The sequence below is a fragment of the Argiope bruennichi genome, chromosome 5, assembly GCF_947563725.1.
Source record: "Argiope bruennichi chromosome 5, qqArgBrue1.1, whole genome shotgun sequence".
Lineage (NCBI taxonomy): Eukaryota > Metazoa > Arthropoda > Arachnida > Araneae > Araneidae > Argiope > Argiope bruennichi.
In genome coordinates, this window is record NC_079155.1 from 131188259 (window position 1) to 131215831 (window position 27573).

The 27573-nt window shown below is 28.7% G+C and overlaps 1 protein-coding gene across 1 annotated transcript; it reads right to left on the reverse strand.

Annotated features, from left to right (window-relative positions):
* Positions 1 to 1551: 1551 nt before the first annotated feature.
* On the reverse strand, positions 1552 to 27510 carry LOC129968847 (lethal(2)neighbour of Tid protein-like). Its single transcript, XM_056083135.1, has 9 exons — positions 27296 to 27510; positions 23397 to 23496; positions 15906 to 16053; positions 11759 to 11919; positions 10712 to 10832; positions 8956 to 9158; positions 8086 to 8135; positions 3350 to 3485; positions 1552 to 1783 (listed from the first exon to the last, which is right to left on the reverse strand). The coding sequence occupies exons 1-9, from the start codon at positions 27486 to 27488 to the stop codon at positions 1624 to 1626; spliced, it is 1272 nt and encodes a 423-aa protein (XP_055939110.1). The 5' UTR covers positions 27489 to 27510; the 3' UTR covers positions 1552 to 1623.
* Positions 27511 to 27573: the final 63 nt, after the last annotated feature.

A 27573-nucleotide genomic window follows, 5' to 3' on the forward strand; every position in this document is an offset into this window, starting at 1 on the left:
TATTCTATGCAACGTAGAGACGAATGCGACTGTCTAAACACTCGCCTCGATGAATATAGTCGAATGACATTTTTTCCGAAACTCTGGTCTCGATAGGGTCTTGAAATTCGCGATTGACGGGTTCCCAAAGTTGTAAAAATTTGAATTTTCGAGCGAGGTTTTCGACCTCGTTTTTGCAAAAACTCTCTTTACGACTGGCGGTGATACACTTTACTCGATATCCTCTATCTAACGATACCACATTTACTTCACTTACGTTATTAGGAGCCCAGATACGGAAATGAGAACGGAAAAAGTACATGATGTTGTTTTGTTTGGGGGGGGGGGTGAAGCTCGAAATCGTGTAGGCAATAAATACATAATAAATAGGGCGTCCTAAGCTTTCTCCCGATGAAGCCTTGCAAACAGAAAAAGAAAAGGAACGAAAGAGCAAACAGAGGCCGGAACAAAACCTTCAATCAAACCTTCAGAGACAAAACCTTCAATCAACAAAAACGAATGATGAAAATTTAAAATTAGAAGCTGATCGAATTAAACATGAACGTAAAATAGCTTTACAACGGGAACGAAGAAAGCGTAAAGGTATGCAGTGTGTTGCAGATTCTCAATCGTAACACTCAACTTCAAACACAGAACGTGTCCATTTGGATTCTGAATCACAACCGTCAACATTCAGCGCAAAACGTCTCCGTTTTGATTCTGAGTTTCAAATATCGCCTTCTAGCTCTAAGCGATCGAAAAAAATGTTCTCACATGATGACTTGAAATTTGCTATAGCAGATTTCAATTTTTTTTTTTCATGCCTTTTTACAGGTATAGAAGGTGTTCATTTTCAATAAATGTTGTATGCATTTCAATTCATATATTATTTTACCATTTTCCTAAATTTAAAGGAACTTGATAAAGGCATCATTATACAAATGCATAATCATTATGACCTTTTAAAAAGCTTTTTGTCACTTGCATGTTATCCATAAAAAAGACAAAAAAAAGACTTTCTCTGCGGTATGAAAAAATGGTCTAAGTCAATAAATTTGACTTTTAACAACTCAGCAAATTTTGCAGATAGGAAAATGAAATTTTGCTTGCTTATAGTTTAAAATTATTATTATTTTTATTCACTGACATTTTTTTTTAACTCGAGGGTGGGAGGAGGGGGGGGGGGGTTACATTTAATTTTTGCAAATCTTTATTATCATCATCATCTACACAAACTAAAATGTTTTTATATTTTTGGGTACTTTATTTGATAAAACTTTGCCATTAGAAATATATCTTTAATTGCAATAATTTAAGAAATAAACAATTTTTAAACGTTTAGGGTATACTTTGATTATATAAAATTCTTACAATATTGGATTTCAATTTAGCAAAGTTTGGTTTTAATTCTTTTAAGTGCACAAAATTAATCAATTCGAAATTTTTTTAAAAATTACTTTTTTTTTTTCTAAACCCATTCCTTAAATTTATTTACATTACTTGATTTCGTTAAAAAAAAAAAAGAAGAAGAAGAAATCAAGCACAATATGCTGTAAAATCATAATAAAATAATTCATCAAGAAAACTGGGCATATTTTATTAAAACTCCAGAATCAGGTACAATATAAAGGTATTACTGTCCATCTAAGAAGACTTCTTCTTGGCCTTCATATAAGGAACTGGACAGCCGTGATACAAGAGATTAGCTAAGATTATTAAGTGGCACAAATGTAAGACAGCACTACTTAGGACAGTGGATGGATAAGTATTCCAGGAGAGTTCCAGCAGTCCCAGAGTGAATAACCTGGAAGAAATTAATACAAGAACATGATGTTATAATTTAATTACTATAAACACTTTGCAATAATAAAAAAAAAAGGTGAAGCAAAGATAAAGCAGTAATAGGCATCAAATCAATGTAATGGTTTACCAAGCCAGAAATAAAAAAATTACAGACAAAAGAAGACACATAATGTTGAAGTGATAAGAGGAAACAGAAATATAAAATTAACAGCGACAAGTAATAAATCCACATTCATTATTCTTTTTACTATTACCTATAGAAACTTACCTATAAAACTCATTGGAAGCAGTATAGGTCTTTGTAGCCAGAATTTTATTGGCTGCTGCTAACATATATAAGAAGAATGATGAGTTCAAGAAAGTTTTCAATTCCTCTTCAAGTCGTGCAGTGAAATTCATAGTTCTGCCACATCTTGGAATAAATCTGATTTGGCAAATTTCTTACTTCCATTCAATTTATTACAGCTTCTGTATTTTTTGTATTTTCACTCATTCCATCACAATCAACAGGCACTTTCTATACACTAGTTTTCATTTTTGATCAGGCAAATTATAACAAATCTTGCTTGATTAGATATGTAACTATCATCTTCTATTTTAATCAACAAGCACATTTTTTTTCTAAAAATTTTGGATCAAAAAATATATATATTGGATTGATATATTTTAAAAAATTAATAATATTTAAGTAATTTTTGAGTAGTTCTAATTTATTTCATGTTAGATTTTGAAAGCAAGCCAAGGATTCATAAAACAGACTTGTAGATACATAATTGTAATAAATGATAGATTATCTTTTTGTTCAGCAAATGATGAAATTATGTAATCAAAATCAATTACTTTTAGGTACACTATTTTTAACTAACAAATGGCTAAACTAGGCAGGCATGCTTGATTCATAGTGGATCTGAGATCATTCTTAGTTAGAATTTTGAAAAACTCCCATATGATATAAAAGGAACACATAAAATTAAGAAAAAATTTCTAAAGGATGATTGGAAATACAGCCTCTTCCTCCATGCATCATAAAATAATACCAAATCGTTAAAGCATCACTTTCTTTGCCTGGTATTAAGAGATTTCAGTCTTTTGTAAATTATTTGATACATTATTTTATGTAACTAAAAAGACACATTAATACAAAACTGGCAATACTCTTTCAAAGAGCTGGTGCTTGGAGAAGATTACATTCATCTTCTTATCTCACTGTACCATGATTATTTACATTAGAATAATATTTGAATAATTTTTTCTTTAGTTTCTATATAATACTAAGAAATTTACTAAATATATGACAATTCATCCTAAGGTATTAATTTAAATTAGATACAACCATATAAAATGTCTCAGGTACCATCAAATCACAGCACATAATGAAGTGTTCAAAAAAGAGATAGAGAGAAATAAAAATTAAAATAAAATAATTTGAAATTAATGGAAAATATTTGAAATAGTTTCAAACAAGCACAGCATTCAGTTATAAATTTAATCATTCATAAAGTTTTATAGCAAAGTATTTTTTAAAATTATGCATGTATTTTTAAAAACTATGTTAAAAAAGACTCACTTAATAACTGGATTGTAATTTGTTGACCATAATAAATGCGGAAGAGTGAAGAAGTACCACACATAGAATTGATAATGTAGAGATCGACTGAAAACCATTCCAACAAAATTGGACACAAACAAAATAAATAAGAAATCTATGCCATGTTAAGAAATATTTATAGAAGGAAATACAGTCACAAATATCATTACATAATATTAACTTCATGCTTGAATTATTGAAGAGCAATTGAGAAGAATGCTAGAAAACATTAACAATAAGAAAATATAATAAATATAATTTTTAAAAATACTCTCACTAAAGAACAAAAAGGTATATTTTTTCAGCTACCTTTTAATTTTATAATTAATTACACATGCTAATACATATTTTTGTGGCAGAGATTTTTTAAACCAATAATTTGTACATTTCATGCACTCAGAAAAAATATAACATTAATTTTTACCCACCAGATCATTTTTAAGCTATAAATGTCATATCATTTAAGTTAATATATTAAATCAGTCTACAGATATAAATTATTAATCATAATAATTTAGCAAAATATTTTAATTAATTAAAAAATAAAGGTACAACCTTGTAAATTTATCATAATTTAATTAAAAATGGTCAAAATCCAATTAGGACAAAATAAAAGGTTGTTCCATTCCAAATACTTCGCTTGTTAAATATTTCTAAATGAACTTTTGTTTAATCTGCCATCATATGAGTATCCCAAATACTTTGTCAATAGTCCTCTACTAGCTTCCCTAACAATGCAAAAATTTTCTTTATCTAGATAATTGTGCAAGTAATGAACTTCTGCGCTCATATTACAATCAAGATATCTGATATTGTTAAGTATGGTGGAATGAATACAACTTCCAATCATGAGTATAATCAGTAAATTCTTGACAACAACATATGAGATTCACTGTTTTGACTCTGTTTCATTCCTGGAATCTACAAAACGTAGATCATGTATAAGTTGTCAGATATGAGGACTTTCAAAGATTCCACATTTAATTTTCCTGGATTTATTCCAGATTTAAAAAAAAAATTTTTTTTTTATGTTCTATGTGAAATAAGGTCCCAATCACCAGCTTTCAAGAACTGTTATATTAATAAAAGGTTTTTATGCAGAGAAGGCAAGATGATTCTATTTCTTCTGATTATGAACTCATGAATGGCATTTCTTCCTCCTTAAACATATTCTGTCCTGCTGGCCCATCTTTTCTCACTAACTGACATTATTTAATTCTACTATCCCATAGGCAGGAAATAAAATTCACGTAGTCCTCTTGCTGTAAAATAAGAAAATAAGTTTCTAAATCCATTGATGTTCTTGAAACTTCAGCTTTTCCATGACTAAAGCTATAATAGTATTGCATTTTATCCTTCATCACATGCAATTTTTTTTTGTTTGTTTCATGTGATTCAACCACACAGAATCTCAGAAAATAGAGCTAATAGAGAAAAACTATTTACATATTTGAAATCTAAACAATGAATTTTGCTAAAATCAGTTTAAATAATTCCAAGTGTCAAACAAATTTTGTTTTTTCTTTTATATTAATATTATGATATCTTGTGTTGTTGTGGCTTATTCCACCCTGCCGACAGTTACATCAAACCAGGACCATGGGCCCAAATGCCTTCAGACAATGTAGCACAGCTTCAGGACTCGAGAACAGCTGGCTTTTATTGAAACCGATGCAGGCCAAAATGTGGGCATGAGTAGCTTCAGTCGCATTGCATTTTGGAGACAGGGGATAAACTTTGTTGCCCGTCACATGACGTTGTACACGAGTATGTCCACTTCGAAATCTAGCAAGAGTTGTCTGATCACCCCTGTTGCCAACCCCAATTAAAACAGCCTCAGGGCAACTTTCCGCATACCATTCATGCATGGAGACCCTCCTCCAAGAGGAACAAATATCTTGCCTCACCTGGGTGGCAATTTCTTAAAAAGTAAGGCAGCCACCATGAGCAGTATCCTTATGGCTGCCCACTCGGGCCAGACCATAAGCAATTTCATTTCTGTGCACATTCACCTGAGACGGAACCCACTGAAAGGTGATAAGATTGGTAATCAAGCAATTCAAAAGCTGGACAATGTCCCTAATTGTGCGGTCCTGATGCCTCCACCATTCAGATAAATGCAGAATGGAGCTTCGGCTGTCACTCAGAATTCAAATGTCAGTGCAAATACTCTCAGTTATGCAAAATTTCAACACCTCCTCAATTGTTATTAGTTCTGCACAGAACACTGAGCAGTTGTCAGGGTTTCTTACACAGATCCCAATGCCGTTTTTCTTTTTAACAAAAAATCCACTACCCGAAATAGCGCATCATTGCAGATCTGCAACGCATCACAAGGGATTTTATTGATAGTCTCCAAAGCAAGTTGTCTAAGATATCCTGGGTGATGTGTACTCTTGTTAGTGTGTGAGCTCAATTAGGTCTTGAAAAAGACCTGAAAATAAAATGAAGCAGCAACATCCAAACCACAAGCTAGTGAGACATATTCTACTTCATTATGCAGCCAATTCTCACTTTCAGCATGGCTAAGCGGACTTTCTCTCTTGAGGTGGTGATTATCACTCCAACTGTGCACATAATTAGACGTTCTGTCCTGGTCATTGTAACTGATGAGTTTGACAAAGTATTTAGCTAAGAGGTATTGGCTACGTAGTCTGAGAGGTTGCAAGTCAGCTTCATACAATACAATATTCCTGGGGCAACTATTGAGGAGGCTAGTGATGATTCTGGCAGCAGAGAGTTGAACCCTTTCTAGTTTATTGAGATTGCCAGAAGAAGTAACCTGATAGATCTGTACACCATATTCAAGGATGGGATGAATAAGGGCAATATAAGTATTTTGAAGAGTCCAAGCATCTGCTCCCCAGTCTCTAGCAGAAATGTATTTCAAAATTTTCAGTCGCTGTTTTCCCCTGAGAACCAAGTTGTTTATATGGGCATGACCAAGAATCTCCTGATCTAGGATGAATCCCAGATACTTGGGATGTTTTTCACGATTCAGTTGTCTATCCAGTAGATAAATATCAGGCTCATAGTTGCAAAGTTGTCTATTGGTGGAAAAATACTTGAAATAGATTTTGAGAGATAAAAAATGATTTTATGCACCACAGCAAATTCTTCTAGCTGAAGAAGGAAAGAATTAACATTATTGTGAGCAGCAGTTCCAGATTATTATATTGTCAGCATATAATCCCATACACAGTGATCAGAATTGGCCTAAGCCTCAATTCCAGCAATAAACAAAGTAGGACTGAGCACAGATCCCTGTGGGATACCCTGGCTCAATCTAAATTTTCCTGACACGGTGTCTCTAAACTTCACTCTAATGTACCTGGCCTTCAGGGTTAGCAATCTAAGGCAGAATTCTCCCCCTTAACTTAAAAGTACTGTAAAGTTTGTAAACAGGTTTGTACTTCCAGACCCTGTCAAAGGCTTTGGATAAGTCAAGAAAGGCAGCCATAGTATGATTTGTTTGTTTGAGATTGTGGGAATCCCTAATCTTCTGGCTAAAATATAAAACCTGATCCATCATGCAATGGCCCTTATTAAAACCAAACTCTTCGGAAGGAATTAAATTGTTTTCATAGAGATAGTTATTAAGCCTATGAAGGACAATCCTCTCCATGTGTTTGCATGAAATGCTAGTAAGGTCAATTGACCTATAACTGTTAGAATCATTATCCGGTTTATCTTATTTTCTAATAAGAATGATAAGGGCTTCTTTCCAATCCCTAACGAGTATCTTGCAATCAGTTTTTGTCAATTAAATGCCACATGGTATACCTAGTATGAAAGCAAAATTGAATAATTGATTGGTTGATAATGAAATTCTTTATTTATTGTACTGATATTGAAAATATATAAGCAAAGAAATTTTTTTTAAAAAAAATAACACATGGGAAGGATTGGTCACAAAAAATTCTGTCATTATATATATAGAAAAAAGAAAGAAACCAAATTTTTTTAAAAACTGCCAAAATGGATTAAATTGACAACTTTTTAAGAACAAGATTAGATAACACATGGCAGATGGAGAAACACATTTATCTGTGCAAAATTTTTTTCTAATGCATTTAAACAACTGTCAAGTTTGTAAGCTTTTATTGCAGTTAATAAATTTTATGCCATTAGTGGCAAGTATACATTACTTTGTGTTTAAAAAGCACTTTTAGTTTAACAACATTATAATCTTTAAATAATTTAAATGAAACTATAAATAAAGAAATTATTCAAAATAGTAAGAACCATCTGAACATTTCATGTAGATACTAGAAGAACAATGTTTTACAAAAACAATAACCATTGCATTATATTACAAAAAAAAAAAAAAACTGTAAATAAATCCCTAATTAGTGTTTTTTTTTTTTTTTTTTGGAAAAAGAATTAATGTTTACTTTGCAGATAAACAATTACAGTCTCTATACATCTTGATTTTATCTCTGCTGATTACATCCTTTTGTATGTAAACAGAAGACCAATGGAAGTTTCACAACATAAAAAATAGAAGAAAGAACAGGATTTGTTGCTTATATGGCATGGTACACACACACATGTATAGGTAATGACAGCTTATTCACTAGTTACAGCATACCTGAAATTATTTTGAAAGTCTGTTTTTGTCACTTAAAAGATCTTATTTGGTTATTTTTGCACAATGAAAATAAAAAGAAATAAAGCAGCTTTTATATATAAAATTTTTTTTAAAAAAAGGATACTATCTAAAGCAAGATAAGGCTTTTCTCCTTTTTTCAAGATACCAAACTTTCTGAAATAAAAAAAGAAAATGAAATTTAATTTAAAGCAACAGAAGTTATATAATTAAAATTATATATATAAAAAAAATCCAGTCATTCCAATAGGCATTTACTGTAGACAGGCATGGCATTGGAGTCTTCTTTACAAAAAAACATCTTAGGAACATTCATATATGTGGAATACACATCGATACTAAATTGCTGGGATAGTTCTTTCGTATTTTATTTTCTGAAATATAATATTTCAGCATAATTTATATTTCCTTCAGTTGCGCATACACAAAAAACAATGGTACATTTAATTCAGTCATGAATTTTGAACAGAAAGAGTACTTGTTACTCTTTTCCACTTCTGGGGGGGGGGGATGTGAATCTAAAATTTGAAATAAATAAGAAAATGCGCAATAATTAATGATAAATAAAAAATTAATTCAGAAATTTTGTGAACTGACTTTTCTCTAAGGCAAAAAAATATGAAATTTTTTTTATATGTGTATCTAGTTTAACATTATATTGAATCTTCATAACATTATATCTTCTTTTTTTGCACAAAGACATCAAGGAATGCAGGAAGAAATTTATTAAACTTAATTTTTTAAATACATCATATCAAATTATAATTACTTTTGTTTATTAATTAACTGTTAAATTATCAAGCACATTAATTGAAAAAGAAAAATTTTCAGTTAAGCAAAAATCCATCACTTAGCAATATATTATATACAGCACTTCCATAGCAATACAGCACTTCCATAGATTCAATGCCACTAAAATTTAGAGATAAAAAAAGAAATATAGCATATATCAAGTTGATAATTAATATGAAACAACCTTGTCCAAGAGTATGCAAATGCAGCCAATGTGATAAGATGTAGGAAGAGAAGGCACAGATGAAAAGAGCGGCTTACAAATATCTCTTCAGGCAAAAAACGCCAATTGACTGTCCACTGATGTAGAAAAATTCTTCCTAGATCAAAAGATCTTGAAATATAACTGACAGGGTTGGCAAGAAGGAAGGGAAAACCCACAAGAACCTATACAAAAAATGCAATTTTAATTTGCAATTAAGTATATGAAGTAGTATAGCTATAGTATTGATAAATTAAAAGAATTTTTAACATTCAAAGAAACCTACCATAAATTTTTGAGTATGTTTTGAACCATAAATTATGGGATTTGTAATAACCCTTCATACTCATTTCATTAATCTGTTCGAATACCTCTCCTCTTTTAAATAAAGGGTATAGAAGAAATATTTATATCTTTTGATATAGTTCTGTGTACTCAATTGCCAGAAATGCAGATTTCATACAAGTCAGAAAAACAAGAATTGATAAAAGAAATAATGCTCTTATTCATCATTATTCTGAAAATGTTCATAATGTGTAATAAAATTGTGTATATAAATAATAATAACATTGCAATCGTTCCTAAAAATGCAACTAAAAGTTTTCTTTGTAACTAAAATCTTCAAATTAATTTTTAGACTCACTAGTATGGGCTACCATTGGATGTCAGATTATAGAAAGAGAATGCCAAGTTAGAGGTTGCACTTTTTTTGCAAGTTTAAAACAGAGAATACTTCTAATCTTGAACTCAGTTGATAAGAGATTGATGCCTCTACATTTTGTAGAGACTGATGAAGCTTATGTAAGACTGCCAACCAAACAGAGACAGTGTAAATTACAATAATTAGACATGTATTAAACATTACAAATAATATTCATGGAATAAAGCATAATTTCCTATTATCTAACTTGTTAAAGTAGATTCATTATACAATCCAATACACAATTTTTGCTTACTGTATACTTTGGAATATATATTTATAGTAATTATGTTATAGTATTTATTATAATTTACGAATTCACTTACTTAACCTTTTGCATTTAAAGTTAGTTTTCTTTATTATTATAAGAGTATTAATAGTTTTGTGTAAATTATTACCATTATTATTATCAATTAATCACAAATAATTATTATAATGCAAAAAAAAAAGAATTATAAGCCATGCAAATTAAAAAATTAAATGCAATTACAAAAGTGCACAACTAAATAAATAATGAAGAATCCACAATAAATCTGCAAGGGCTTAATGACTTTATGATGTGGGCTTCTCCCTTTTAAAAACTTTTACCTCAACCCATTATAATATCAGGTGTAGAAAAGTGTTATAATGTCAAAGAGTAATAAAATCAAATATAACTCACAAGCAGTTTAAGATATTGCAGAGATATAGATTTTAGATTTATGCTCTATGATTTTAGCTAGCATTACTTATTAACTGGTAAAGGAATAAGTGCTTGATATCACAAGCTGAGTAGAGTAGCAAAGTTACCATTATTTCCCTTTTTCCATGAGAACTTGAATTATAGAATTAAGTACTAAAGAACAAGTATGTGGCATAAGTCACAAAAGCAAAACAAATCAGACATTTTTACTAGAATAGGCAATAAAACTCAATCATCAAGCACTAAGAAAAGTCGCATCTAATTGTACATTAAAGGAATACAGCTGACTATTTAAATAAGCAAACACCAGTTAAAAGAATTTAACTATAAAGATTTTTTTTAAAGATGAAGCATACTTGTACTAAACCACACAAAGACAAACAATAAGTTGTTTCTTTTATTCCAATGGAATGTAGAAGAATAAAAAGAAGACCAGGAGCAAAAAGCAAAATATTCATTTTGATGGACACAGCAAAGCTAAAAAAGCAATAAGATCAATTAAATAGATAAAAACACATATCATATAATGTCACAAAACTTTCAAATTAATTTGGTAAATCAAAATTTTCACATCTGCCTGCATAATATGAGAATGAAATATAGTAGAACTTAATTCAAGCCATTTTTAAATTACATTTCTTTTGATTATATTAAAATCTAAATCAAAAATCTACAAATGTCATTTCTATTTCTGAAATTTTTTGTTGGTTAAATGTTTGTACCTTTGGTCTTCAGAAATTATAAATGAATAAATTTTAAAGCCTTTGACTCATTTAAAAATCTACTGTTGCTCAATGCATTCAATATAAAAAGTAATTTGTTTTTAAAATTTTATAATACAATTGTTATAGTTAAGAAACTGCACTGTTTATTAAAACTACTTACTTGAAATTAGTAATATAAATTTTTTTAAAAAATTTCTTATTAATAACTTTTATTTTATTAAAATTATTTAAGTTTGGTTATTATTTATACAATTTCCATATAAACTGTAAAATATTGGACTAAATCTTTATTATTTTTTATTCCTTTTTTGCATTCATTATTCATTTCATTTTTTATTCTTATTTGCTTAATTTAAATAGTTGGATAAATCAGAGTAGTACTGTAATACTGTTAGGTTTCAATTAGTCAAGTTCGCCTCTCTAAGAGAAGGAATTTTATAAAGGCATTAACTTTAATACCATCCAAGCTAAAAAAGATTATAGAATTAGTATTGGATTGGTAAAATGAAAAAATTATCTTCATAAATAATATATTGAAATAATACAGAAGGGATGACTAATTTTAAAGCAACTTCAATAAGAATTAGTTTTTCAAACATTTAATAAGCTATAGAGAAAGTTTCATTAGAAAATAAACAAAATGAGATTTTTAATTTTGATCATTCAATTATTACTTACCTGTAAAAAATACAACCAATATACCATCTGCCATCTGAAAAGAAGTTGATAGCCACAAACAAAAAGAAAATGGCAAAAGGATCATTGAAAAGGCGAAGAGCATAAATTGAATGTATTCTGTATGATGTAAAACACATAAATATTAAGGCATATGGAGGTACCTAGAAAAGAAACAGAGTAAGTTTAGATTTCATAGATGCTCTCCTTGTAGGTTATTTTTATACACTACATGCATGTATGAGTTTAGAATTTATAAATATTTAAATCAATTATTTAAATTTGTTTTGTTATGTCCTTCCCTCAAATGTTAGTTATTTAATTAGCATTTTCCCTCCAAATAAGAAGAAAGTTAATTCAAACTTGGTATTTTTCATTTAATTTAGGTAATAAGTCATACATGTTTAAAATCTGTACTTGCATTTGCCCTATTTCTTACAAGGTTAGTACTCAAATCGGGGGGGGGGGGATCCCTATCTTTCTTGTATGTATATGCAGTAAAAGGGAAAATGCGAGAACAGTACTCATGTCATAGTTATAATGGAATAATAATACTCTTAGTCTTAATGAGAGGAATATGCAAGGCTCTTCAATAAATATGGATTTAAATAGGATGCAGTTACTAAAAGAATAAAATTATTGAAACTGCATCTAAATATTTTTATAGTATTCTTCCCAAATATAAAATACTCATAAAATATGTTCAAATCTGATATAATTTTTTTAAAATTCTCAAAGTCTTGAGCACTGGTATGCTTTAAAAATAAAGAATTCAAATATCTTGTGGAAATTTTATTGGACGATTTACACCAATATCTTACAATAAGATCCATTTGATATTTTTGTAAAATGTGGTTCAGGGTGTTGACAAAGCATATTATAAATTTCTTATTGTTTAAAGATTTCTTAAGAGACTGTTGAAAAAGTGGAGCTAATTTGTAACAAATAATATATGCCATTTTTATATGGTTTAAAGTATATTTTATTAGCTATTTCACTATCAGTGAATATATGTGGAAATATTTCCGATGTATCATTGAATGCAAGCACACAAATGTGACACAAGTTTTAATCCCCATAAATGTTCAACTTTAAAGGACTGGTTTAGAATTAAAAAGTTCAAAATCAGCTTATTTTCGGACATAAAATTTGACATTTTCAGACTTGGTACAACATCTCCAGTATTCCTTTTAGATACCAACATAAATTATGACTTTTCTGAATTTGTACACAATTTTGTATGTTTTCCTCCTTTGATATGTGCCTGTTTTCTCATATTATTTAAGCTTATTTATCTTCTTACAAAGCAAGCAGTACACAATAAATAGATCTCAGGAATATTTATAACCCATTCAGCAGAATTGGGATTCCTATTTTTATCCAGCCAATCAGTATTAAAAATAGATTTTGAGTAGCTCATTGTTTGAAAAAAAAAAATCTTTAATCTACTCAGGATAATTTCACAGATAATTAACAAACCATTCAATAAACTCATGTGTGAGTGACTGAACACCATTGTGATGCTTCTGGAGATTTATTGTTGCTATTCCATACATTGTATTTTCTTATGCAGTTATAGCAGTCTCATTAGCTGTTACCCCCGAGTCTCAAGAAAAGATACAGGGTTGCCACTCAAATAAGGAAAAAACATTCCCTGTGTATTCATTTTTTCCTTATTAAAGATACGGGGAAATGTGCAAATAACACTCATACACTCATATGCTAGTTACAATGCAATAAGATTTTAAGGAATGGAAAAAGCAATAATTTAATATTATTCAAAATAATAACATATTAAAAGAGAGTTTATATTTATATACAAAAAAAATCAATTTCTTATTATTTATTATCTAGTATTTAGTAAGAAAAAATTTATATATTAAGGGGGGATATATTACCTCTCATGCTCAGGTGAAACAAAACAAAAAACACTTTTGCTACCATGATACAAATATTTAATTTGCTGCAATTTGAAAATCTGGACTGATTAATACAGAAAAAAATGGGAGAAGGCAGAAAAAAAGCAAACTTCTTCATTAAACAAGTGTTTTTGGAAGCTATGATTATGATATTTAAATCTAGCAATCTTTAGAGATCGGCATTTTTTAGATGGGGGGGGGGAGTATCAAGAGACAAAATTCCCTGCATTTCTCCGGTTTTTATGAAAATTTTCAAATGTCCCTGCATTATTCAGTTATTTTTTTCTGTAAATTTTTAAATTCCCTGTGTTTTTCCGGTTTTCCAGGTTCTCCTGGTGACGTGGCAACCCTGAGATAACAACTGCCTCTGAAATCAAAATTAGACTAATCTATAAAGGGAAAAAAAAGAGTAATGAGCAGAAAAGAGGCAAATTTCTTCGATAACACAGTTGTTCCCTTTTTGACTACTATCCTTTATTCTCGCAATTTTCAGAGATTGGCATTTTTAGATGGAAAAAAGGAATAAAAAATTCCATGCATTTCCCTGTTTTTTAGATGAATTTTAAATTCTTGTATTTTCCTGGTTTTTCCAGTGCTGTGGCAACCTTCTCTTAGCTAAAAATTACAAATTAGATCACCATAATCAATTGTTTTCTCATTTTCCCACAAAAATTTAGTTATAAGTGTGATAAATTTTTGTATTTTCATTTATATAAATAACAAAGGTCGCAGGAAAATAAAGAACAACCAATACTCATGAAAGCAATAATCACTATTCGTCCCATATTGAAAAAGACAGGTTGAAAAAAGATCATCAAGCAGTTTCAGTAAGATTTTATAATTTGATGCCAAAGACAAAAAAAAAAAAGCTATAATTAACTATTATGTTTACTAGGCAATGCATTATGAATGAGTTTAGTTTTGTATGTTCCAATACATTTTGAAAGAAATAAATAATGGATTCATCGACTTTGAAAATTCTGATTTTAGATCAGAAAAATTTAAAAACCTGACTGCTAAAATTGGATGGATTAAAGCATGATTTAAATTCTTTTTCTTTGGCTGAGAAAAACAGATTCCCAATATGTTCGATTCTTATACATATGCAAAATTCTTACCTTTTTCTTATTTATTGAACTTTTTATGATTAGAGAAAACTTAATTATCACAGAAAAAATTCTATAAGTTTAGTATTTTTAATCAATTCAAAATTTTTCTTGCCTGTTAATGAACTTCAAACCAGAGTTTCTTAAACTATAGGACTTGAATCCAAGATTAGAGAAAAATTGAAGTCATAAAAATTTCACATAGTAATCTTTCAGATTCTATGTGAAATTCAGACTAAAGAGAAGAATTTACAATATATACAAAAAAGGCAATCATTAAAATTGAAAGAATACACAGAATGGCAAGTGATAATTTTAGATGAAAACTTGATAAATAAATTTTTTTAAAAATTGGAGCTATAAATCAATAATAAAATCTCCCCCCCCCCACCTTTTATCTCAGTTTATATATGGTGAAAACTTAAAAATTTCCATTTAAAACATATATAAAATAAAAACTATATAACCAAAGATTGCACAGTCATATAATTTGATTTATATTTTGAAGCATATGTGAGCAAAATTTGAAGAGCTGCTCAGTACTTTGGATTTCTATTGCATACAAACTAGTTTTTGAAGTTTACTTTTATTTATATTAAATTTTGTAAATATTAAATAATAGAATTATGTTTGCTAACAACCTCATTCAAATAATAGAATTTTGTAAAATCTAAATCCCAGGCGCTAAAAGGTATTCAAAGGCTATTTTTATAATATTCCCAAATTTGATCATTTTTGGTCCTATAATTCACATTTTGTGGAGGTTTCGAATTAAATCTTTATTATGAACATTCTATAATACAGCAATGAAAGAAAATAACCTTAGGTAAGATTTCAGTGTAAAAATATTGATTCTAGAATGCTTCTTATGTTCATAATGATGGGTTCTAATGTATTGCATTCATTTTTTTTTTTTTTGAAAATATGCTAATGAAATATTTTGCAGATTGTAAGACATAAAAGATATTTTATACAGTCAAAGTTTTTTATTAAAGAAGAGAGATATTAATTCAAAATAACTGAAAATTTAGAAGTTCAACAAAATTCAAAAATATCAACTAAATGTATAAATGGGTATCAATCAATAATTCTTCTATAATAATAGCAATTAAAAGTTTTACTTACAATTTGAGATCTAGTGTAAAGTCGAAACACAACATATAATGTTGCTAAATACAGTGCAGCAAATAAAATCTGAGCACAAAGGATCCATGTTCCCTTTAGCGTGACAGCATATAAAATTAGGAAAATATATACAAAACCACCAGGATATCTGAAACAATGTAAGACAAATAAGTCAACCAAATAAGAAAAGTCTGATGATTACTCTTAATTTATGCTGCAAGTGTTAATTTTAACATATGAATTAAAAAATATTTAAATAATTAATTCGATTCATTTTAAAAAATTGAAACTGTTCGAAGTTAGTAAGTGTTCAAAAACAATTTTTTAAAACTTTTCAACTAAGCGTATGCTCCTGGTGTTTAGAGTGATCCAATATTTAGCTACCTCAAGCATAGATCAGAAACTTTCATCAAATTATGGAATTTGGAATAAACCCACAAAAATTTTAGATAGAGAAGAAAATAATAAAATGTAGTTGTCTTATAAAAAAAATAATAAATAACTTGAAGTTACTACATTTCAGGGTTCAACATTGAAAATCATATATTATATATTAAATCCTGTAGAATATTCAAATGTGAATATTTCTGAATAGATTACTTTTTGATGTTTTAAAATGAAATCTCCATTGCTTATTGCCTTAAATATAATAAAAACATGGATTTACATGCACATTTCCCATTGTTTGTAACACTTTATGTTATTTCATGTAGAATTCCAAAAATTTTTTATCTATGTAAATGGTTTCCTACAGAATATATATTGTTTCAATTTACTTCACTATGTCTTTGGTTACTTGAAAACACAAAAAAGGGGCAATGTTGTAATTTTTTTTTTTTTTTTTTTGTCAGAAAGATAATTTTTGCATTGATATTCCAATTTTCCCTTTTATTGAGGAATAACATTCACTAAACAATAAAAAAAACTGCTGAAATTAAAGCAAGGAGAACAGAGCAATATTAAACTTCTGACTTTGAAATATAGTGGAAATATTGTAACCATCAAAAAAATTCTAATTCGAGATTTCGACAAATATTCATGTTTCAGACTTTCCTGATTTCAAAAAACATATTTTTGGCATTTTGTTTGTTTGTGAACATGACAAATAAAAAATGCTTTCAACAAGACAAATGAAATTTAATATATGGACTAATGATCAAATTTGTAAACTTCTACCAAATTTTGTATGAAATCTATTCATAGGAAGTCTGTCTGTTCAATTACAAGTGAACTCAATAACTTCAAATACAAAGAGGTAAGTAGATGAAATTTGGTAAACAGGTTTATCATGTTAAATGTCTTTATTAGTACATACTTTCGTTTGTATATAAATGCAATAACTCATAAACAGAATGACTTAAAATCAATTTAGGAATGTTATCTTGTGACTGAGTCTGTAGTTGCATATCAAATTTTCGTTTCATTTGGTCAGAAAAAATTGTAAATGTAGATTTTTACATAAATGTAACCATTTTTTATTGAATCCATCGTATGTTATGTATTTTAAAAAAATGGTTACATTTATGCCAAAGATCTACATTTCACAACTATTGTTCAGTAATGCCATATACAGCATTTGTGGTTTTACCCATCTTATGAGAGAAGGGGGGGGGTGAGTATATGGGTAAGTTTTGGGGAGACTACTCTCAATGGTTTTTCATATGAATGTGCTATATACTATCACTATTTAAATAAAAATAAGTGTTGCATGTACTTTTACATTTGTATTAAAATTTATTTATGTTTATTTATTGGACATCTCACTCCAAATTGTGCTTAGATACTTAAAATCTTAAAGATAGCACTGCATGCCATAAAACGATTTTTGATAGGAACTCAGGGATATATATGATGGGCCAAAAGGCAAAAAAAAGGAGATATAAAATGGCATCAAGAAAAATTTGCATAGTATCAATTAAATAGTCAATGCATAGAAAATATAATCAAAACTACAAACAATTGATTTTTGTATCCATTTCAAAATATTTTAAAAAGTAAGAAATGATACACACAAAGCAATATGAGTTTATCAAAGACGCATTAAAAAGTAAATTATCAAGACAAAATTTAAATATATGTACATAGAAAACAGATACGAGGGGAAAGCCAGGATGTGTAAACATATCTCACTAGCATACTTTAACAAACATTTCATTAATAGTGAATGGACCTTTGTTATATACCTCTCACACATTACTGGGGTTTTACTTTTCACAGGTCTATCACTTTTATGACTCAACTAAAGTTTCATAATTTTCTTTTGAACATTTGTCACGTTGGTTTTATTTGTCACATTGGTACAAAACAGCTTCATTTTGTGTACAGAATTCAATTGTGGAGGGAGCAACCAAGGAAGAACTAGTACTTTCTTTTGAGGTAAAAAATTCCTACCATTTGATGAATCACAAAAAATTATTATTATTTTCTTTGTTAAAAAACAGAAAAAAAAGATAAGCAATAAAAAAAAAAAGAGAAAAAAAAATCAGCAGATGAATTAGTCTCTGGGAATTGAATTTAGATATGTTACATTTTGAATTCAGTACTGAGTAAGTCTACCTGGTAATTTAAAAAATTCATCATAAAGTAAAATCCATGATTTGGGAATAAAAACAATTAATAAAATTTTCCCCACAAATTTTCATAGCCACTAAAATAAAGAATAACTATTTTGAACTTAAGAAGAAATATTGAGAAGAATATTAGCATTAACAGAATACTTATTAAGAAAGATATCCAAATAACAATATTCAGGAAGTCCTTTTTCATTTTTTCGTACTATCAAAAATTCTCTAAATTTAGCTTCTTGGCAAGGTTTTGATTATCAAGTTTCGATGCCTTGGCCTCATGAAATTTCTACTCTTTTTCCGGAAAATTTGGGAGTTTTCTGAGAGTATACCCCAGCTGCAGTTCAAAAGCTTGTAATTTCATTGAGTAAGAGTTCCCAGTGCAAATTGAGAAGGAAGGAGTTAATGGATCAGCAGATGAAAATGATAAATAGATGCCAAAAAAATTTGATATTGATGTTGAAGATGCTGGATCAAACAATGATGCAGAAAGTGATAGTGAAAAATTTGATGTCTGAGAAGTGTCAAGATATTTAATGAAGAATTTGAGGACTTTAATGAAGATGGTGGTGTTGGTGCAGAAAAAAAGAAGAAGTACTGTGAAGGAAAAAGGGGACGAGCAAAGATCAATTCCATCAATGAAGAGAATGTTGATGATGAAGCTTTTGATATCAATGAAATTTGTTCTACATCACTACAAGAAGCAAAGAGATGAAGGAGGAAGAAACACAACAGGAAAAACTTCTATTTGATGATGTAAAAGATAAAAATAAACAGAAATCTGATGTGATTGAGAAAAGGCACTACCAGCCTAAAAGTGGCCTTAATTTTATAGTCCATCCTGAAGCCTACCTGCTTTCCAGTCAAGAAGTGACAACTATTGCAGAAGCGAATAATTTGATTTCCAAAACAGAATTCTTCCGCGTATATCAAAGAACCTTATGAATGCCTGCAAAATGGCAAAATACAAATAATAACTACTCACCACCATCAGATAAAAGACAAGAGCTCAAAATGAATTTTGAGCAGATATTTTAGGCCATTTGAAATTTTGGGCACTAATACTTACATGCTATTCAAGTAAGAAATGGAAATTCTGGGTTGCCATATTGGATCTTGTCCCTACTGTGCATTATGCAAATGCTGGAAAAAAAATGTGACCAGAAAAATATTTTAGTTCTTATGAGATTGAAACAATATGGAATTAGACATATTAATAAGTAAAAAATTAAAAGTCCAAGATGTTTTGAGTATCTAAAAATATAGCCAAACAACACCGAATGTGTATTTTAAAAATGTTCCAAAAAGTATTTTAGATCAGCTGAAATTTAAATGAAGTATTTAATGCATATATTTAAAAATACTGACATAAAGCTAAAAAAAAAAAGTTTTAAATAATTCAAAGATCTAAAGAAAAATGGTCCATAAGAGCAATAAAAAATGTTTGGTTTTTCTGCCACTTCAAAAGTGACATGAATAACAGGGAAAACAACATTAATACAATTAGGTGTCAGATGTCAGTGAATCAAGTGTAATATATTTGAATGAATACATAGTATAAAGTCATATGAACAGAGTAAAACTCAAATTTTAGAATAAGAATTATGCTCAAGTAAATAATCCCAAAAACTGTTCATCATATCTAACAGGGTTGCCACTGAAATCTAGAAAAAAAAATCTTTGCGTTTTCGCTGTACATATATTCAAGATAAGAGGAAATGCTCGAACAGCCCTCATACGCTAGTTATAATACAATATGATTTTAGGAAGCGGAAAAAGCAAAGAAGGAAAGCAATAATTTAACATTATTCGAAATAATAGTACATTAAAAGAAGATTTATATTTAAATACGAAAAATATTTCGTTTACACAATCGTATATTGTGTTAATTGATTAGTCAAAAAATATGCCTCCCAAATGTTAGTCACTTAAAAGCACAGCAAGTAGAAATAAGTGAATTTAAGCTTCTCAAATAAATGAGGAATGACAAGTGAACAATGAAGCAGATAATTTAGAAATTGCACATTCACGTGCTTCAGAATCTCAAGATCAACATGCAGCAAGAATCGAAAGACAATGTTTATCTGCTAACCAATTATGCTGATCAAAATCAGAAGATTAACTTGTAGCAAGAATTGATGCAACTATTCTTAATGCAAAGTAGAAAGGAGAAGATGTGTTCATTGCAACCATTCCCATTTTCCCCACCAACATGTCTTTTGATTTAAACAACTGCAGTTTCCCATTCAACTTGCATTCTTGATGGCCATCAACAAGGCGCAAAGTCAATAACTTCAAATGCAGGCAAAGGCAAGAAATTTCCCTTTTGCCTGTCTACCAATTTGGAATCTAACTTACATCTAGTATGTACTGATGCTTAAAAAAAAATATGCATGCATGGAAGAGTTAAAAAAAAAGAAAAGAAAGAAAAATAGGATATTACAAAAAAGGTGAGTAGTAAAGTCTTAATTTAAGAGTTGACAAGCAAAAGTGAAGCACAAGATACCAATACTATGATATTGTACATATACCATGTTTGTTTAACTCTTAAATAAGATATAAAGAGTGATTATAATTAAAGTTACAATATCAAAAATTGATAATTTTAAAACTACTGATCAGAATGACTTGATATTTTAGCAGAACAATTGTGAGGCAATGGAATTTTGTTTGAAAAGGGGAAAATAAATAGTTACAAAATGTGCCAATAGATAGAACTGTCAGAGTTCACATTGTCTGGAGATATGTGAATTATTTATATATGACATGTACGCCACAGATATAGCTGCCACAAAAATAGCACCAGCTCTTTACCTGAATACTTCATCATGACTCTGAAGGATCACGCTCTGCACTTGAAACTTTTTTTATAAGAACGATGAACGTGCACTTACAACTATCAGGAAGTTTCAAACATTAAAATCCATAAAATTGGGTCCAATAACCACAAATGGTCTGAGAAAAATGATTGCTAATTCAAAGAGAATGCTTCATTTGACGTGAAATGGGGTAGAGGAAGGAAACCAGTTTTGGCTGCAGCAGTGGAAGATGTAGCTACAGCATTACAAGAACAGACTAATAATGATACTGGAATCAGCAGTGTATGGGGAGTTGGCCGAATGCAGGATATGCTGATCAACACGGAATGTAAACATCTTGTGATGTTATCTGTACAAGATAACTCATGTGCAGTAGTTGCTACCTGCTGACTTGGAAGCATGTGTATCTTTTGCATAACAATTTCTTGCCCGAATGGAAGTGGACAACGAATGGCCATGGAACATACTGTAGTCTGACGAAGACCCTTCCATTTATATGTTTCTGTAAATATGCAAAATTGCAGGATTTGGGCGACTGAGAATCTAGTCCAGCTATAGTCATTACTTTGCATAACCATATTCTTCCAGCACTTCAGCAGAGTCAGAATGTGGATCGAACAATATTCATGCAACATGATGCTCCTCCGCACATTGCTACTCCTATGGAGCAGCTACTGAGCACTCATTTCAGAGATGATAAGATCATAATATGGCATTTTCCAACAATGTAGACACCATGTTCCCTTGACTTACAAATGTGTAGTTTCTGTATTTGGGGGTACCTGAAGAATGTTGTTTACAGTGGGTGGATTGAGAATCTAGCAGATTTGAAGGAAAGCTTCACACACCACATCCATTATATCAGTACAGATACCCTCCGATCTGTTGTGGAGCATGCCGTTTTGGGCTTCCAATTAGTAGCGGAACAAGGCGGAGGGCATATCGAATAACTTATGCCTTAACTACCCACCTGTTAGATGTTTGTTCCATAAAGCTTTTTTTTTTTTTTTTGTCATTATCATTGTTGTCGCTATAAACATGTATTCTTGACTCATCGCTAATAAATTTTTATTAAACCCCTAAACTGTATTGTTTCCTTTTGGCTAACAATATTCCTGTATTTAATGAATCCATGTTTGGTCTTTCTCCTGACAGAACCACATTTTGTACTACTTTTTTTTCCCATTGCCTCATGACTGTTCAGCAAAAATATCAAGACATTCAGACCAGTAGTTTTAAAATTAACGATTTTTGAAATTGTAACTTTAATTATAATCACTCTGTACTATAAACATTATATATTTTCTCTCAAAAAAACTTTGAAGTCTATAACATTTATGGCAGCAATTTCATTGCTAGGATGCATATAAAAATCTAAAAAAATTCTTTCACCATCAAATTTTAGCAATGAATGTTAGGATTAATGCAATGATGCCAATATTCAAATTTTATGGAAATTCGGACTTTTATTGCAATGGTAGTCACCTAGCTGATACATATGATGTTGCTTTGGTTGAAAATATTTTTGTCCAGCCTTATTTAGGGAATGCACTAACTTTACACAAGTAATTTAAATTACATTTACATAAATTATTTATATAAAATATCAAATGCATAACATACCTTCTATTATTGGCATTTTTTTTTTTTTTTTTTTTTTTGAAAAATTACACACTGAACCAAGTAATTTTTTTAAGTTGAAGTAAGAAGTGAAATGTTGTCATGAATAAATTTTTAAGATTCATGGGTATAAAATCTAATTAGCATTATAGATGGCAACTTACACATAACCAAATATCTTCATTCAGTAAGAATGGCTATACTAAAGATAAATTAATTTTTATTTATCCATATAAATATAGTTTTTAATGATCAAAAATTAAAATTTTTAATGAATCATGAATTTAACATTATGATTTATAGTATTTGTGATTGAAAAAGAAAGAAAATCTATTCAATAGTTTAAATGTCTACAATGAACAAACTATTTCTGAATTTTCACTTTTATTTAATAAATAAAAATCAATGTATGAATTAATCACCGATGTACGACAGTAGATATAAACTCAAAAACATTTATTCTAAAATTTCAAAGAAATTTTACTTACACTAATGGCCCTGTGTCTCCTTTTAAATATTGATAATCCCAAGTGCCATTTACAACACCTTCTACTTCTTGCATATATGCTTTCCAATCAATTTCTGTATCTAAAAAATATACATAATAATGTAATTAGATTTTTAAAAAAAAGTACCATGCATGTTTTATGTTTTGAAAATGAATAAAAGTATAAGAAAATCTTTAAACGACACTACCTTTTCTTTCAGTAACAAAATAAAAGAACCTTGCCATGTGACATATACAATTATAAGAAGGCACATGCAAATCATTATGTAATAAAAATCATGTGAAATATAATGTTTAAAAAATAAATAAACCTATTAAATTTAAACAACATTTATTGATACAAATTGCAGTTTTTCAGATAAATAAGACTTGATTGAAAGTTTTCCATTTTTTAAAATCAGTTATTAATGAATAAAATCCTCTGAATTACAGTTTCCATTTCAAATAAGGTAATATGGAACCAGTGATCTAACTAGGAAGGGTCAGGCAGGGCATGTGACCTGGACACCATTATTAGGGGACACAAAACTAAGAAATCGAATAATTGCATTTAGAAGAAAAATTCTTTTTTTTCCCCCCTTTACATTCTAAAAATTTATAAACAAGTAAAAAAGAGCATAAAGAATGGAATCCTCTTCAAGGCCTAAGAAGGAACTTAAGTTTTTCAAAACAAAATAGCAAATAGTAATTTTTAATATCCATTAACCAAAAGTATATCTCTGAAGAGCTAAGGTGCTTTTCAGATTCAGGTCTTATTGGGGAAGAAGGATATATCTGAACATCATAAGATCTTTCTACAAAAGGAAGTGTAATACTTAACCATCCTAAGAACTTCAAAAGATTTCTTACAGTATATATGGTAATAAAGCATTAGAGCTTTCATATTCACACCTTTTGATCAAGTTGATAAAATATTGGGCATAAAGAGATTCTCAGAACATATACCTTAAACTTTTTTTGAACCTTTAAATAGAATTTTAATTAAATACAAAGTTTTCAAAATGTCAAAGTTTTTAAGCAATCATTTCTGAAAATATTATCACAAAAAATAATTCTTATACCATCTTAAAATTCCTCAAACTATATGGTTCATTACATGAATTTAAGGTACAATATTAATAAATTTTTAAGTATGATCTGCGACTGTAGTTTTTATTGTTGAAATTTAATTTGGACTTCCTTTATTCATCAACTTTCTAAAGCTTTTGCTTTCTTTTTTACCTACCTCTGTTGATTATGATTATTAAATATCAGATAACTTTTCAAAGATTTTACTTTAGTCTTAAACTATGGAAAATTAGTAAAAGGATTTTATAAAGGTCGTTTTTTTCTTTCTTCTGTATAATTTTAAAGAAATTTTATTTCAAGATTAGACATGTCGTATCATATTTATCAATTGCAAATGAATCATCTAAAAGATTTTTATAATTTTTAAATTTATAATTTTTTAACATGCATTCCATAATGCAAATATATATATATATATATATTATTTTAAACATAACTTTAGTTAAAGTTTTTTTTATTCACATTTATGATTTAATCATATTAAATATGTAATTCTTAATCAACAAATAAGCATAGCTATTTAACTAAAATTTGAATCTTATATCAATTTATGGCTACATATTTTTTTTTTCATAAGGTATATTTTTTTAACCTAAAATTTACCTTTTTAGATATTGTCAAGCTGATGATTGTTAGTTTCCCCTTCCCATTGTACGTGATCATATATACTGCTTAATCATATTTCATATGTGATATATTTTTTATATAAATGAATAGTTTAGATGGTAGCTATGGCTTCTTTTTTTTTTTTTATAATTTCAAGATGTATATATTTGTGCATTTTATAAGATGGTAAATTTGCTTGGTTTTAGGATAAAAGCTTCTACATCAATTTACTTATTATTTTTTGTAATATAGATTAAATATGTATTTTATAATTAGCTTTGCAATATAAAATTTTACGATTCAAATTAATTTCAAATTTTGTCCAAATAAATAATCTCATATTTCCATAAAAATCCTCATCCATAAAAATTTCATATTTTTAAAAAATCATTCTACCTAAATTTTTTGAACAGATAAATGTAAGGGCTAAAGTCATTAACTTAATAAGCTGCAAAATAGTTTCATTTTATTCATCCATCAAAATTTAGCTCAAACAGAAATACATTATTTATTTACTTTTTTTTCTTTTCTACTTTATTTCTGATTATTTGAAGCCATTAATACTTTCAGATTACTGCAAATTAAATAAGTTCAATATCTAAATTAAAGTAAAGTAACAGTAAGTAATTAACGTTTGATTCAAAAATGTAGATCATTTTCAATATAAGTTTAAATAAGTTCAATATTATTAATTTTTTTCATTATAATTTTAATTTTTTAACACTCCCTCTCATAAAGTTTCGGGAAAAGGGGGACGGATTAAATAAAATAAATACAATTCAAAAGAATCGTATTTATTTTAAGGGGGGTGGATATTTGCCCAGGGTGCCATTTTATGCAGAATTAAATCCAAACCACATGAAAAATACAATATGCATTCAATATTTTGTTAGGTCAAATATTATGCAGCAAAGAGAAAAAAATCCCATTTAAAAGACATGAGAATGCATGCTCTGTTTGTATAGATTTCAACTACATAGGCAAATAATAATTGTATGATTGTACCAGAACAAAAAATGTTTAATAAAACAGAAAATATGATTAAGTAATCACAAAAAAATTTACTATAGCTGGAAACAGAATCAAGAAATTCATGCCTTTTTGTCATATTTTTGCAGTTTAATGAAAAGAATTAGAAAAACATGCAGAATTTAAAAAAAAAAAAAAAAAACTCTTCTTTTAACTGAACTGACAACAATTTATGATACCGAGTCAAAGCATAATCAATTCCTGAAAACAGAATTTTTCCTCATCAGTCAACTGCAATTTCAAGCAGAAAATAAAAGTTGTTTTTTTTTCTCTAATTTTTTCAAAGTTTTTCTTTTTTTTATTCCAATTAACTAATTTATACCTAATTTTATATCTTTTAAATATATAAAATTTTAAGAAAAATGATATATAAATTACACAATTAGTTTTTTGAATAATATATTAAAAATGACAACACTAATTAACATTTAGTAATCTATAATCTATCCCTTGTTACCACATAATAAAAAATATAGTGCTTCATGAGAAACAAAGTACGTGCCAAACCTAACAAAAACGTCTTTTTTCAAGCAGTGATGAGAATTAAATATACTTTATCAAGAATACAGGCTATTTTTAAAATTCTAATAATAGTATTATAGTCATTAAAAGCTAAATTTATTTTTAAATTATCAACTTCCATTTAGAAAAAAAAAAAAATAATGAATGAACAAAAATGTTTAATTATGCATTTCTCGCTGTAAAATAAATAAAAAGAGCAAAATTTGTATTAAACATTCTTAATACCTACATCTAATTTCTCACTAAAACAAATTAAGACTTTAATGTATATTGTGAATCAAATAAATAATAAAAATAATGAATCTTGAAAGAAGTATGCATAAATTGCTTCTAATCTATATTAAAATTTAAATTAGGTTTCAATTCATTCCTGCTACAGAATATGCACAGCCTTACTACTGAATGAATGGCCTTTAAAAAATGTACAAGGAACACTTTTTCCCTTTATTTTTTTTAATCACAAGTGTATAATATGTTTAAAATAACGAGTTTCCGTTTTATAAATTTGCTTTTCAATAAAGTTCGTCTTTTATCACATTTCATTGAAGCTTTCTAATATTAGATCTTCAATGAGTTCTCAAATGTTTGACGGTTCTTCTAAAATAGCATTTAATGAAGCTTTATTTTGAAAAACTGATAGCAAATTCAACTTACAAGGTATTTTAAAAATGATTAAAGCATTAAGAACTACTTCTAAAAGTAAGCATAATAAAGCTACTATCCATGAGTATTCAGGGTTAACTATTATACGGGGCAAATCCCTACATAAAGTAGAAAAATTTAAATTCTTTTTAAATTGAACTGATTTAATAAGCCGCTTTCCATGCCTATTAGTGGAAGCCGCCATCTTTTAATGACTCGCTCGATATCATCACAGCAAAGAATTGTTTCAGTTCAGTGCATTTTTTTCTTAAAAGTTTACAATAAAATCA